Raw genomic sequence first — 14,845 nt, forward strand, 5'->3', positions numbered from 1 at the left:
TAATTACTACGGCCGGCCAGGAAGCTGCTCGTTGGGCTCCACCGTCCTCTCGTCGCGGACGAGTGGATTTTTCAAGCCCTGATAAGGTTCTGTTTTACTGGGGGTGTGAGGTTTAAACTGAAAAAAAGATAGTCATGCAAGTGTTTTGCTACAGGTGATGGAATGAGTCATTCAGTAATTCTTGTAAACGTGCTATTTCAGTGGTAATATGACAGTTGTCTAGCCGGTTCTCTGGTGACTGGTTTGCTAGGAAGGGAATTGCGCACATTGAAACTGACTGGCTCTGCCTGCACTACCCCCCTTTTCAATCGACTTTTCTTTCAGCCGAACAGCATCTTCATGCAATAAGTAGTAGTAATAAATGTTGGTTATGTGTTTTTTAGATGAAGCACTGAGGTCTTGAGGAATGCTGACTTAAGGTTTACTTGCCTAGCAGGACATTACATGTATGTAAACAGGGATATAGCATCAAACAGGAAACATACAGATGATAAGCTTGCATATAGAAAACTAACATAGACTAGACAGTGCCATCTAGTGCCTAAAAGATAATACTACATCGCTGACAGCAATACAATCAGTACATATCAGAATATCTAATATGCTGTTGCATTGCCAACACCCCTTCTCCAAAAGGAAACTGTGAACATCCTTTGGCAATGGCTTGGTGAGTGCATTCGCAGCCATTTCTTCTGATGAGCAATATTGCATGTCGACAATAGCTTGCTCTTGAGTGTCCAGGTTTTATTTTCTTGGAATCATTTAAATTTCTTCTTCTGCTGCCTGTCTCCATAAATTGGCTAAGCATTGCGCTAATTTTTCTATGTCTTCCCATGATGTAGGTTCGAATATGTTATGTGTCTTAGCAGTATATGACAGCTTGCGGGGTGGTATTCCCTTTTGTTGCTTGAGTGGATTGTCTAATTTCAGGTTATTGATTAGCATTTAACATGGAACTTGACTTATCAGTTGTGAGTTCCACCTCCTTGTTCTGACTGCTGTGCGGTTTACCTTTGCTGGTTCACTGTGCGAATTCACTTCACAACTTCCCATTATTTGTTTCTGGTGATGGGTTCTCATTGAAATAAACGCTGTGACTTATTGTCACTTTGTCAATCTTTTAATGGCTGTTCTCCAAATTGGATCGCTTCTCCTTTTTGGAATATAGGCGTAAGCTTTACATCCAAACACTGTGACCTAGGCTTCCATGCCACATTTCAAATGGGGTGCTTTCAACGGCTTTTAACTCTAGTCAGACAGGCATCTGGCTATTTCTATAAAGTGCGATTTTTCCTTTCTGCTACACCACTTTGTTCAGGAGTGTATGCTGTGGTGGTCTGTTGTGCTATACTTTGTTTCTTCCGATTAGAATTCCTCTTCCTTATTGATGTATTCCCCTCCATTGTCTGTGTCTAATTTCTGATCTCTGTTGGAATTTGTTGCTGGACATGGCTACATACTCTTGAAGTTTTTCTGATGTTTCATTCTTGTGGTTCATCAGATAAGTTGTGTACCTGGAATAATCATCAATGAAAGTCAGTAGATAAATGTTCCCGCCTGATGTGGAAGTTTTCATTGGTCCAAACATGTTGCTGTGTATGAGCTCTTAGGTTGTCTTTCTTTGAGTGGCCTGTGGAAGTGGGGTACGTGTGGCCTTTGCTTCCATGCAGCATTTGCAGGTCAGGAGCATTTGGCTGGGCAGTATGGCTACATCTTCTGAGGGGAATTTTAGACAAAATCTGGAGCAGCTTTGCATGGCAACCAATCAGCTTCTCGTCCATTTTTTAAACCTTAACTGAACAAACTAGAGAGAAGCTGATTGGTTGCCATGGGCAACTGCTCCAGATTTTGTTGGCTCCAGTTTTGATTAATTCCCCCAATCTATTTTATGGCTTCTGGGTTTCGGTGCCCTAGTAGTCTGTGCCATAGATGAATAGGTCTGTGCTGTTCGCTGAAAGGTAAGTATAGCAGGGAAGCAGAGGGGGCCAGATTTGTGCAGGTAATTCCATTTTCCCAAATTACTTGGTATAGTGGATTTACCCTTTAGGCCCCATTCACACTGAGCGACAAGAAAATTTTCTGCGCGATTTTATATGAGCGATATTGAGCGACTTGTCCCTATTGAGCTGTATGCAATCGGGAGCAAAATCGCTTGAAAAAAGGGTCATGTAGGAGCTACAAGCGATATTGAGCGACGAGATGTGAACAGCTCCATTGAAATGGATTGGAGAAGCTACATAGAGCGATATCGTGTGGAAATATGAGCGATATCGCTGCAAAAATCGATCGATAAATCGCTCGGTGTGAATGGGGCCTTAGGGCTGCTGCCGGCTTGGGCGATCGTGTGCGGTTGCATACAGCGGTTGCCGTGTAACCCCATTGATTTCAATGGGTTTACATCCGCGTGGCAATCGCAGGAAAAAAAAAGTACCTTCTTTCGCAACACGAACCGTACAGCGTTTTCAACCGCGACTACGCGTTTTATTGTGGTGGGAAACCATGCAGTGTGACTGGGGTGCCATTAGCAAATAATGGCACTGCCAGCGCGATCAGCTGTGACTGCTCGGCCATCTGAAGATTTCGTGTGGTCACGGATCGCTCACACACTGCCCTATGCATGTGTTTAGTCGCATGCAGATGGTGGGTGCAGCGGGGTTGGTTTTAATATATTTTTTTATTTTACCATCGCCTTTTTATTTTTTGCATTATGTATTTACATTTTTAATTTTCAATTATTTTTCTCTAGTCATCTTCCAGAACAGCATCAGAGAGATGAGCTCCTCCCAGCGGAACAGGAAACGCATCACCCACACCTAATTAAAAAAAAGGGATCACATGCCCTGCATACCTCCAGTATTTTTATTTTTTTTTTGTTTCCTCCGGCCAAGCAGGACATCGTAACGTTTGTTATTTTCCGCTAAAGGCCTTCCTGCTAGTGAGCAGGGGCCTCCCAGTCATGGGTCCTATTTTCCAGGGACAGTGGACCTGAGGGATCCAGGGTCTGTGTTTCCAGGGCAGCTCCCATCTGCCCTTTAAATTCTGTCTTATTTTTAGACTGAGGTTTCCTACGTGATGTATGGCAACCATCCTCCGGATGTAAAAGGTCGCAGTGAGGCCTCCCCGTCAGACGCTGCTTCCCTAGGAAAAACTCCATGTGGTATCCTATAGGGCTGCAACAACTAATCGACATAATCGTTTATAATCGATTATTGAAAAAGTTGTCAACTTTTTCAATAATCGATTAATCGGCTTCCGATCAGTTGGCCCTGTTCACGGCTCCACACGCTGCGCGCCGCACCTCCTCCCCACCTCACTCGCCGCTGCCAGACCAACACTATTTTTTTTCTTTTTTACTTCAACCGCTCCAAGCTTGCTCCTGTGATGGACTCCAATCTCAATACAAACTAGTAGTCCATCACTGGAGCCATTTTTTAAAATGTATTTTATTGTTTATCCGATTAACCGATTAATCGAACTTAATAATCGGCTAACTAATCGATTTTGAAAATAATCGTTAGCTGCAGCTCTAGTATCCTACCAGGTCCGGGATGGACTGAAGCAATGGCACCCAGCAGTGAGTGGTCTCCCATCTGTTGGGCTGTGTGTTGGCCGCCATCAGCCTTCCCTCGTGGGATCGTTTACCAGCGTCTAGCCGGTAACAGTATGGTAGTTGGTGGATGCGATGCCGCCGGAAGTGGTGTCACTATGTGACATACTTTCTGACCGGCGATCCTTCGGCCGGACCGCGAGGAAGCTCCGCCACAGCAAAGGAAGACAGGGTGCCTGGATGATGGGGGAAGCAGCAGGACGCAGTACCCTTGTGGTCCCCACATCAGTAGGGGGGGACCATCAGGAGCGGGGCTCTGGAGCTGGAGTCAATGGTGCAGAGGTCTGCATGCACGGACTCAGTTGTCACAGCAGAGTTGACTGATCTGGTGGATCCATCTGCTAGCAGCTCCAAGGTAGGAGGATGGTATTCAATCCTATCCTTTTTCCCTCTATGTATGGGGCTTTTTTTTACATTTAGAGGTGAGTCGGCGCATTTGTTTGTATGGCTTTGGGGCTGATCCCTGTGTTCAACAGAGACGCTGGTTTGGTGTTTTGCAGACCAAGGCCTTTGAAGAAAGATTGCTCTCATCAGTCAGCACACATGGCAAAACTAAGCGATGTGCAGCTTGCAATATTAAATATCCCTCTTCTTCCAAAAAACACTGTGCCAATCCTGTGTGGGGAAGCCAGTGGGGGATGAATCGTCGCATGTTTATAAGCCTGATAGACTGTATGAAGGAAGAGATGGCGTTGACTATTCAATCATTCCACACAGTAATTCAGGTTGTAGGAATGATTGGGAGCCAGTCTCTCTTGCTCAGGGACCTTTGGGTTCAGATATTCAGTTATCTTCTAATACAGGTGACATGAGTAATGAAAATAATTCTTCATCTACCTAATACATGAGATATGCAGGGAAGAGTCATGACACTCTTTGGCAACCTTTTTTTTTTTGTTGCAGAGGTTTATAAAGAGTTATCGGCCTAGGATGGGTTTTTTTTGTACTTGCATCAGGCTTTTGGGCCATAGGCAGGGCTTGAAAAATCAGAGGACGGTGGAGCCCAACGAGCAGCTTCCCCGCCGGCCGTAGTAATTACACGGCCAGCCGTGAGCTTAACACAGTCAAGCGATCGAGCGTCCCTTGTATTAGCAGCTGTCACTGCCGTTGCCAAGATCCGCTGTGCCCGATGCGGCCGGGACCGGCACGGCTCTGTGGCAGGAGATCAAAGGGAGTTCAGTATATGAACTCCCTTTGATCTTCTCAGTCCCCGAATGCAGGAAGTGATGTATATTACATCACTTCCTGCATTCAGTGTCACTCTCCAGCTAGAAAAGCTGATGAAGCAGATCTCTGCTTCATCAGCTTCTCTGGGGGTCACTAGGTGACATTAGGGGTCTTGGAGACCCCTGATGTCTCCATAAAGAGGACCTGTCATGTAAATTGGCTTCCTTGCCCCCCATGTAATGTCAATAAAGCTGTGTGTAAAAAAGAAAAGTAATACAAAAATTAAAGAAGCATAAAAAGAAAACATTTTTTTTAAGTCGCCATCCCCCACATACACACGCAGATATGCGTCGGGTGCGCCTACGTGCGAAGACGACGATTGCGCCTATTGTGCCGCACATGTTACATATCGCGGCAAACGTCGGAGTGAGAGCAATAATTTTAGAGCCATTAATCACTGATAACACTAAACTGATGAGCAGTAAAAGCATTTTAATCGTCGCTTATAGGCGTTTTTTGAGATTTTGCGGGCGCACGCAATTTTAAGGCTTGACATGTTTGGTGTCTATTTACCCGACGTGACCCCGTCTTTTATGTTTTACTAAAAATATGGGTAAGAATAAATGTTTTATAAAATAACGTAGGGAAACGTTTGTTATTTTTTTTACATTTATGGTACTTTTTTCATTGTATAGTAAAAAAAAAAAAAAAATAACCCCCCCATGGGGTCACAAAAGAAAGCTCTATCTGTCCCCAAAAATTTTTAACATAAATTGCAAGGCTATAGTCCGGTCATGCTGACTGGTGAAATTTTTGACTGACTGGTGAGACACCGCCAAATTTTTCAAGCCCTGGCCATAGGTCTATCTGCACAAAAGCCTAGGTACTGTAACAATTGCTTTACAGACTCCTTTTGCCAAAAGCATTGGAGTGGGCAGGAGTACTGGAGGGTTATTGCTCCAGTTTTGTGCACTCTCCTTTAGTTCAAGGGAGATTCACAAGGAGAAACAATAGCTTGGGGTAATAACTCTTTCCCAGCTGTGGTGTAATATTTTAATATGGGGCTGCATTATTTTTTGACAGGCTCTGATGCTAATACTCTGCATTGTGCTGCAGACGGGCTGGTTAATATACACATTAACATGTGCGGAAGTTGGACTTCTGATTACACTAGCACAGCGCCTCAAGGCTAAAGCTGGCCATACACCTTACAACCATCGCAAGACTTTTGTCTTGCGATGGTTGTAAGGTAATTTAAAAAAGTACGATCTGCCCATCTTGGACAGGCAGATCATACTTGCGATGGTTGTAAGGTGTATGGCGAGCTTAAAGGTGCCCATACACCTTACGATTATCGTACGCGATCGACTTTTCGTACGACAATCGTAACGTGTGAATAGAGTGCCCGACCGATAGTACTGTACAATCGTACGACTTTTGGCGGTCAAGCATGTTTGAAAACTTTGCTAGATCGTACGATTTTCGTAAGGTTGCTGGCGTTTCCGTCCCTCAAAAGTCGTACGATCTACACTGCGCTTGCGCTAACAAAAATACGGCAAATCATTTACCGCATAATGTCCAGGTGCTTTTAGTTAATTACGGCTAAATTAATCTTGCGATCATCGGGGCAGGATGGGGCCGTCGTACGAAAATCGTACGACGGTTCGATCATCGGACGAAAAGTTTCGTCCGATAATCGTAAGGTGTATGGGCACCTTAAGTGTGTTGACTCTTGTCTCTCTCTGTATGATAGCAAGCATCTAACCTTTTCAGGTGTAGTTTTTTTTTCTTCCAATCTATCATTTGCTCACAGGTGGAGCTGATCCATTGATTGTAGCTGCCTGGGTGTGTCTGCCTCACAGGTGTGGGGGGTCTTTACTGATTACTCTGGATACAATGCAGAGTGTGCAGCGCTTTCCCAGTCCAGGATGAGAGCTTGTTAGCTGGTTTTGCTATCGCAAGACTTTTGGTCGTAAGCTTATTAAAAGCTCGTACCATCTGCCCATCTTGGACAGGCAGATCGTACTTGCGATTTATTGAAAGCCTGCCCCGCTGAGGGGCGGGCTTCCGATGACCGCAATGCTGAACGGGCAGTGTGCGCATATCTGTGTATGGTATACACAGATACTGAATTTCAGTATCTGTATACCATGTGTATGAGCATATTGGTCTGCCTCCAAAGCAACCAACTTTCTATTTTTGTGGAAGTATCGTTGGTTCAGAGGGCAGTTGGGAATCTCAGTATGGGATTCATATGAGTTCTTCTGTATATCTGAACTGTCTACACGTTAACTGATTAGTTTCAATAAGGCATTTTTGGTCGCTATGTAGTTATGAAGCTCAGTATTATCATGAGTTCATACTTTGTATAGTTATGTAACTATACATTCTACAAGATAATGGGGTTCTGCTTTGGTGAAAGCATGATCCGTTATATAGTTATGAAGCTCAGCCTTTGTATTATCATCCAAGTTTATACTTGGTGCATTTTTATAACCACATGTTAGTCATGTTAGGAACAAGACTAAAAGCATCAGGAAATTGAACATTCTGTTTCCTACTATTTTCAAGACCAAAAGAGGGCCTGAGAGCTTCTGAAAGCTCTATAGGAAGGTGAATTAAATTAGCAATCAAACAAGCTTACGATCTAAAAAAAAATTTAAAAACACTAGAGCATATTTTGGCACGCTCTTTAGAGGGCTTTGCCCTCTTATTGGGCATAAAGTGTGGGGGCTACACCAGATCAGAGCTACCTGGTCCAAGCTCTTGACGTTGTCAAGGCTCTATAGAGTTGACGTAATGGTCAACCAAGATCAGGCTTTCGAGAGGAAAGTCTCGCAAGTTGTGCCCCCCCCCTAATTGTGAGTATGGTGCTCGCTTATCCTCTCTGATGCTGTCCTGGAAGGTGACTAGAGAAAATTAGAGTTGGGTACCAGGCAACTGTTTCTAGGAACCTTCCAGCACAGCAGGGATCCCCACCCGATATTGGAGAGTCTTTTTATATTGAAATATATTTATATGGATGATGGTCTGACAGTGTTGTATCCTTCGGTTCTTCTATTTTAACTGAGGTATGCAGGGCATGTGATCCTTTTTTATTAGGTGTGGGTGATGGGTTTCCTGTTCCGGTGAGAGCCTATCTCTGATGCTGTCCTGGAAGGTTCCTAGAAACAGAGTTACCATGCACTGAACTGGTGCATCCCTGCTTTCTCTCTTCCCTGCTGGCGCAGCGTCCAGCGGGGAGGAGAGAAACTGTCACAGGAGGCCGAGCAGTGCGGGGGAGGAGAACGCTGTGAGTGGCCGCCGTCGTCTCACCTCCCACACTGTTCAGCCTCCTGTCTCAGATAAGGAGTTGGTGTGGCGGCGGAGACTGCTTGCAGCGCTGTCACTGGAGGCTGAGATTTCAGGCTTTGTGTCCTCAATCTCTTTTTCTATTTTAAAAGGGAAATATCAGGCATCTGTTTAGACCCCTAATATTTCCTTGAAGCCCCTAAAAGTAAAAAAAAAATATTTGAAAAGGTTAGAAAAAAAAATTCAAGTTTCGTCCTGACTTTTTTTTTTTTTCTCATTTCGTAGCACCTCTACTTTAATCCATAATAATCTCTTGCCCCATTTTTTTAATCCCGGATGGGGACCAGACATCAAGCACTCTTATATTTGGGGGGTGCACAATAGCTGTGCAACAGAGGCGGAAGTAGTTCTGCAATAGATTTGAGATTGGCACAGTAAGACTTAAAGAACTACAGTCTCTTATGCTTTATAGACAAGAAAGGTATCATCTTAATCCCTATCTAGACCACAGTCGCCATGGAACTGCACATGTAATCAGCCACGACACAAGCTGCCTGAGTACCTAAGTGTTGAGAGTTTGAATAAGCACATTGCTAATCTTGAAAATTGTTACTGTGTATTTGATATTGTGTTTTAGGAACTCGTTAAATTGGTGGGTCTAGTTCTTCTTTAATAGGTCCCTTTTTTATATGGGTACCAATTTGCTTATTTTGTTTTCTTTTTTGGAAGTGAAAAGGTCACTATGAGGAATAGATCGATTGAAAATAAAAATGTGAAACTTTCTTTGTTATAACTGATTAGTGGCTTGTAAGAGCATATTATAGCTACTATAGAAACTATTTTTCTTCCAAAAACAAATGTCACTGCTTTCAACTCTTAGTGGTGTCCTGTATAAGTAAGGCCGAATGCCCCAATCACAGGTAACTAACAAATGGCTATATCCTGTAGGCAGATATTTTTTTTTCTTCTTGATTTCTTTTAGAAAATATCAAAATATGCAACGGTACTTTGACAGTTCTCTGTTGAACACTATGTAAATGATCGTCCTAACATGTTTTAGCACTTGCTGTTCTAAAACCTTTTTTATTTTGACATCACTACAGGTTTAGTTTAAAAGCTATTTATTAAACAATATTAAAGTGACACTAATCTCAGGAGTTGAAACTTAAGGGTACGTTCACACCAGATGCAGTGCGTTCCGGTCTGATTCTGGCCGGAACGCACTGCATCGCATTGCGGCCGCCTCACTTTTTTGTGGGGCAGGAGGGGACGTGGCTGGCCATTGAAGTAAATGGCACCCTAGCCACGCCCTCCGGCCACAATCCGCACGGAATCGCATTTGTGTCTGCGGTCTGGTCCGGTGTGGTGCGATCAAAATAGTGCTTTCGGTATTTTGATCCCAAGGGCGTGGGTACGGTGCCATTCACTGCAATGGCCCACCACGTAAGTAAAAGTAGCCACTGCCCCAAACTCTCTCACGTGATAAACTACAGTCTCCATAAAAATAAGCAGGCCTTGAAAAATCCGCTCTTCCTCTCGTCTGTGACGAGTAGCTTCCCGGCCGACTGTTGTAATTAGCCGGCAGGGAGCTTTACATTCAAGCAATCGGGCGTCTCTAGCTTCTCTGGGGGTCCCTAGGTAACGGGTCTTGGAGACCCCTGATGTCTCCATAAAGAGGACCTGTCATGTAAATTGTCCAGCACATAGGGAATTTCTTAGCCCCCCTATGTGATGGCAATAAAGTTAAATGTAAAAAAATAAGAGTAATAATAAAATTAAATAAGCATAAAAAAGCGCTAATTTATGTTTTTTTTAAGTCCCCCGCCCTCAACATACAAACATGTCGGGTGCGCCTAAATGCGAAAACGACGATTGCGCCTATTGTGCCACATGTGTTACATATCGCTGCGAACGTCTCAGTGTGACCAATAATTTTAGTCCTATTAATCACCGATCACACTAAACTGATGAGCAGTAAAATCGTTTTAAACCGTCGCCTTTGGCCAATTTTCATTGTGGTAGTTTTTTGTGATTTTTGCAGGCGCGCACAATTTTAAGGCTTGACGTGTTTGGTGTCTATTTTTCCCGATGTGACTCAGTCTTTTTTATTTTACCTAAAACATGAGTAAGAATACATTTTTTAACCTAACTTAGGGAAAACATTTTTTTTATTCGAAATGTGCTATACTTTTTTCATTATATAGTAAAAAAATAAACACCCCCCAGTGGTGATTAAATACCACCAAAAGAATGCTGTGTGCCTAAAAAAATGTTAACATAAATTGCAAGGCTATAGTCTGGTCATGCTGACTGGTGAGACACCCCAAAATTTTTCAAGCCCTGCAAATAAGTAAACTAAACGTGAGATTGTGGTCCATTCCGGGAGTGAGCTTGGAGCGGTGGCTACTTTACAACACACACCGGGACCATGGGGAAGAAAAGTAGCCACCCTCCAGAAGGAAGGACAGTGTCGGTATGAATTCAGAGATGATTTGAGGATCTACAGACGAGTGATGCACAAATAGGATACATTATTGTTAATAGTCAAGGTACTCGAATGTATTTTTAAGATTTCACTTCTGAAAATAGTGTAATTTTAAATTATCGATAAAACAAACTTCTTTCTGGAATACAGTTTTTGGAAGGGAAACAGGAGTTGTGGCTGCTTATTTCTTGCGCAGGGATAGTTTGCAGTTTATCACAATTTTCCTAACATTCACAGAGCTCACTCTTACTGTAGGAGAACCTTTGCCTTTAATAGGCATTGCTGGTAACCCTTAGATATTGCAAGCCATGTGTGCCAGTATAGGAAATTAATCTTCCATGTACCCCAAAAAATGTTTGCTGTATTTTTACCCCCCCACACACACTTTTTAGTTCTGTACATAAAATCTGTATAAAACACTTTCCTTCAATCATGTATTGGCTTATGTAAACAAACTACTAACTTTCATTTTTAAAATCTTTTTGCAGGTTAATGGCCCCGATGGAATTTTACAGAATGGCACAGTAGATGATGGTGTGGGAAAAACAAGCCAGTTGCTGGGTGAGCTAAATTTTGAAGAAGATGAAGAAGATACTTATTATACAAAAGATCTCCCTTTACATGCTTGCAGGTAGGTATTTTATGCTAGTAAATTATTAAAAGGTCCAAGGGCTCATTCATACTTGCCCCGATGGGCAGTGTTGCTCTGCATAGAGTTGAATAAAATGTAATTTGTGGCCTTTCTATAAAGTTAAAGTAAATGGCACGGTATGCTTCAACAGTGCATCACACTGTCCCTACACATTGCACATCAGAGGGTGCGTGCTATACAGTGCATAATGGTTGCCCACTGATGTGACTGTGTTTTTCCTGTTAAATTGCATTACAACCTGGAATTAAAATTGATCTTTTGATAAAATATCAGGTTAAATTATATATTCAGTTAAAATTTAACTTGCACCTAAAAAGTGGCAGACATGTTGTGTAAATCATATGGTCCAAAGCCCCAAAAGATCAATTTTTTTTTTTTTTTAATTCTTTATTGTACATCAGAGAGAAAGTACATTCCAGTGAACAAAGTAGGGCAACCGCCACAAAAGATCAATTTTAATTGCAGTTGAGATAAGTTAATCTGTACTATATAGAGCAGAACTGATCAAATCCCAGGAGCCAGGTAGCCAATGCTGCGTAAAATTACAGCTGGAGTTTAACTTTTGAGATTTTCTCTAGTTGTCCATGGAGCTAGCTCATAATATAACAAAAAGAAAATCCTCCTAGCTCAGTGATGGCGAATGTTTTTGAGCCCGAGTGCCCAAACTGCAACGCAAAATCAATTTATTTATCTCAAAGTGCCAACACTGAAAATAAGTTTCGTATTGCATTGCGGTTTGAGCGCTGGGGTTTAAAAGAAAATGTTGCAGTGATGCTTTAGGCAAAATAGGGAAAGGCACACATTCAAATGTTTATACACTCGGATACAAACACATATAATCATACTTTCATAAAAACACACACATCATACACACTCCTAAAACAAACTCGCACATCACACACATCCATAAAAACACACACTCAAACACTCGCATATCTCACACAGTCAATAATAAATAACAAATAATTTAATTCAATATTTTATTAATAAAACTCACTTGTTAAAATTCACTTGTTAAAAAAAAAAAAGAGATTAAAAACACACACACATCTCACACGCAATAAATCACACACATCTCACACACACTCCTAAAACACATCACACACTCATTCTCCTATCACATTCTCATATCAAGCACGCACTCGCATGCTCATATCACGCCCCTCGCGCAACCATCTCTCGCACCCATCTCTCGCATCACGCTCAACCAGTAAGATTAATGTAGTAATTTTCCCTGGGGTCCAGTGGAGGATCAGTGTGATCTGCATGTGTGGCTGATGTAGATCATACTAGTCGCCCCTGCCTGTGAGCAGCGGCACCACATACTGATCCTCCACTGGACCACCACGGGATGACTCATTTAATATTGTGTCTGTTCAGCAATATATTAAATAGGATCTGGGCACCTGTCAAGTTTAAAGATGGTCACCGCTGGAATTTTGGGTGGGCCAGGCAGAAAGTAGAACTGAAGCCAAAACCTTTTTTTTTTCTTTGCCATCTGTGTCCCATTGGGGAGATTTCCCTTCACCTCCTGCCCATTTGCCACAATGGGAATTGAGAGGAAATCCCTGGTGGTCAGGAGGGTCATCAGAACAAGTGTCCCTATTGAAAGATTTCCCATCTATTCCTGTTCTGATGGGATTTTCTTTCACGTTCAGTGATAATGGTCACCAGCACAGAGAAGGTGAATCTCTCTAATGGGGACACAGATCGCAATAAAAAACCAGACGGGTGTTCTAATCCTTCTCAGATGTACATATGGTATATAGTATTTAGATCAGGGGTCTAATTATGATTTACATGTGGTTAGGAATCATTCTCCGTGGATGCATCGATCGTGGGTCCAGGGATAATGATTGATTCCTAACCACATGTAATCATATTACATGCGATGTGCAGGCGTTTACATGCAGTGGCTGTCACCTGATCATTAACTTAAATTGGTTACAGCTGCCACATGTGAGCACCACATTAGAGTTTCCTGCTGCAGGACATCGCGGGTTCCTGACGCACGAATCCCTAATCACACCTAAACATACAGGTGAGAATGGAGCCTTATTGTGTGTGTATTTATGGTTGTGGGGGGTTGTGCATATTTCCATTTGTGTATTTCTATGTGTGTGAAGTATGAAATTTGGCAAGCGCCCCCCATGGGAGAGAAAAATTTGTCTAGTGGCCTCTGCGTGAATTGAGTTGTAGACCCCTGATTTAGGTCGTTCAGCTGCTTGGTGCTTTTGTTTTTCTATTACTAATTGTAATATGAATACAAATCTGTAGACTTGGTGCAGCACAAATTTGGCCACACCCATTCAGCAGTTTATTTTGTAATTTTAAATTATTTAGAAAAAGTAATGGTTTTGCATGTTATAAATTCAGATAGATTATCTTAGATATGAAAATAATTTAGCTGCCCAGAATGTCCTCATCAAATCTAATACTATACTTTATTTACAGTTACTGTGGTATTCATGACCCTGCTTGTGTGGTCTACTGCAATACAAGTAAAAAATGGTTCTGCAATGGACGTGGAAACACCTCTGGAAGGTATGTTGAATTTTGAGGTCTGAATTGTCCATCAGTCAACTATTCATCCTTAAAGTGAAAAGTATGGGGGTTGCCATTGACTACTCCTTTTGATATTGCCAACGCCACAGCCCTTATGCAGATGCTTTTGTTTGAGTTCTTTTAGAGTCTTTGACCTGGAAAAAAGAAAACCATAAGGAATTCTGATACTCATTTTACAGCTACAGGAGGAGTGGAGACACTCAAAACTCCTTGGTAAAACTCAGCGACCAGCAAATTATGGTTGGCGTATCTAATGCATGTTATTATTCAGTCCTCCTATAATTAAAATATCAAACTTGGGTGAACTTGGCAGAAATAAAATCTTGGGAGTAACCCAACCAGATAACCAACAGATCATATACTGTACTCGTGTACAGCCAAATCTAGATTAGAGACTTTGTGGTTATTGTAAATCCGCATTTTGATCTAAAGTCACATGAGGCCCCATTCACATTGAGCAATTTATCGCGCGGTAATTCCTGCGATATCGCGGCTATTTACCGCGTGATATCGCTCTCCAATGCATCTCAATGGGGCTCTGTCTGTCGCGGGTCGTGCGTCGCTACAGCAGGACCCTTTTTGGAGCGTATTTTGCCGCGATTCTAGCTTGCTCAATGCAAGCATTTGCGTGATATCGCGCAAAATGCAAATCGCGCGACAAACGCGCATCGCTCAATGTGAATGGGGCCTGAAGTTGCCACCCAAGCAGGTATACACACTTATAGTGAAAAGGCAGTAATGCATTGCATCATAATCACTACCAAATTCTTAGACTGTGAAATGGACTCATTATTTGCCATAAATTGTCAACTGCTGTTTGGAGCTCTGATTTTGAAACTTAATATAAATTTTCTTACAAAATGTATATTAGTATTTTATTTCAAGATTTGTAAAGTGTTTTGTTTTTTTTATTTTTGTGTGTTATACCTTTTCAAGGCAGTATTACATGTTTACTTTAACCCTTTCGCTGCCAAGCCCTCGAACTCTTTGCACTACAGCTGGCCACTCCATTTTTACAATTTTTTTCCCCCATTGTTTTGATTTTTCGATTGATGCATTGCTAGCCCCCCCCCCTCCC

At 42.3% G+C, this 14,845-nt stretch overlaps 1 protein-coding gene across 1 annotated transcript in view; it reads left to right on the forward strand.

Annotated features, from left to right (window-relative positions):
• The window catches only part of UPF1 (UPF1, RNA helicase and ATPase), an 87,047-nt gene that overhangs the window by 12,761 nt on the left and 59,441 nt on the right, over nt 1–14,845 (forward strand). The window contains exons 2-3 of the mRNA XM_018555667.1: nt 11,039–11,181; nt 13,657–13,746. Coding sequence (XP_018411169.1) covers nt 11,039–11,181; nt 13,657–13,746 — 233 coding nt within the window. The remainder of the gene's footprint in view (nt 1–11,038; nt 11,182–13,656; nt 13,747–14,845) is intronic.

The sequence above is a fragment of the Nanorana parkeri genome, unplaced genomic scaffold, assembly GCF_000935625.1.
Source record: "Nanorana parkeri isolate BGI_ZX_2015 unplaced genomic scaffold, ASM93562v1 scaffold207, whole genome shotgun sequence".
Lineage (NCBI taxonomy): Eukaryota > Metazoa > Chordata > Amphibia > Anura > Dicroglossidae > Nanorana > Nanorana parkeri.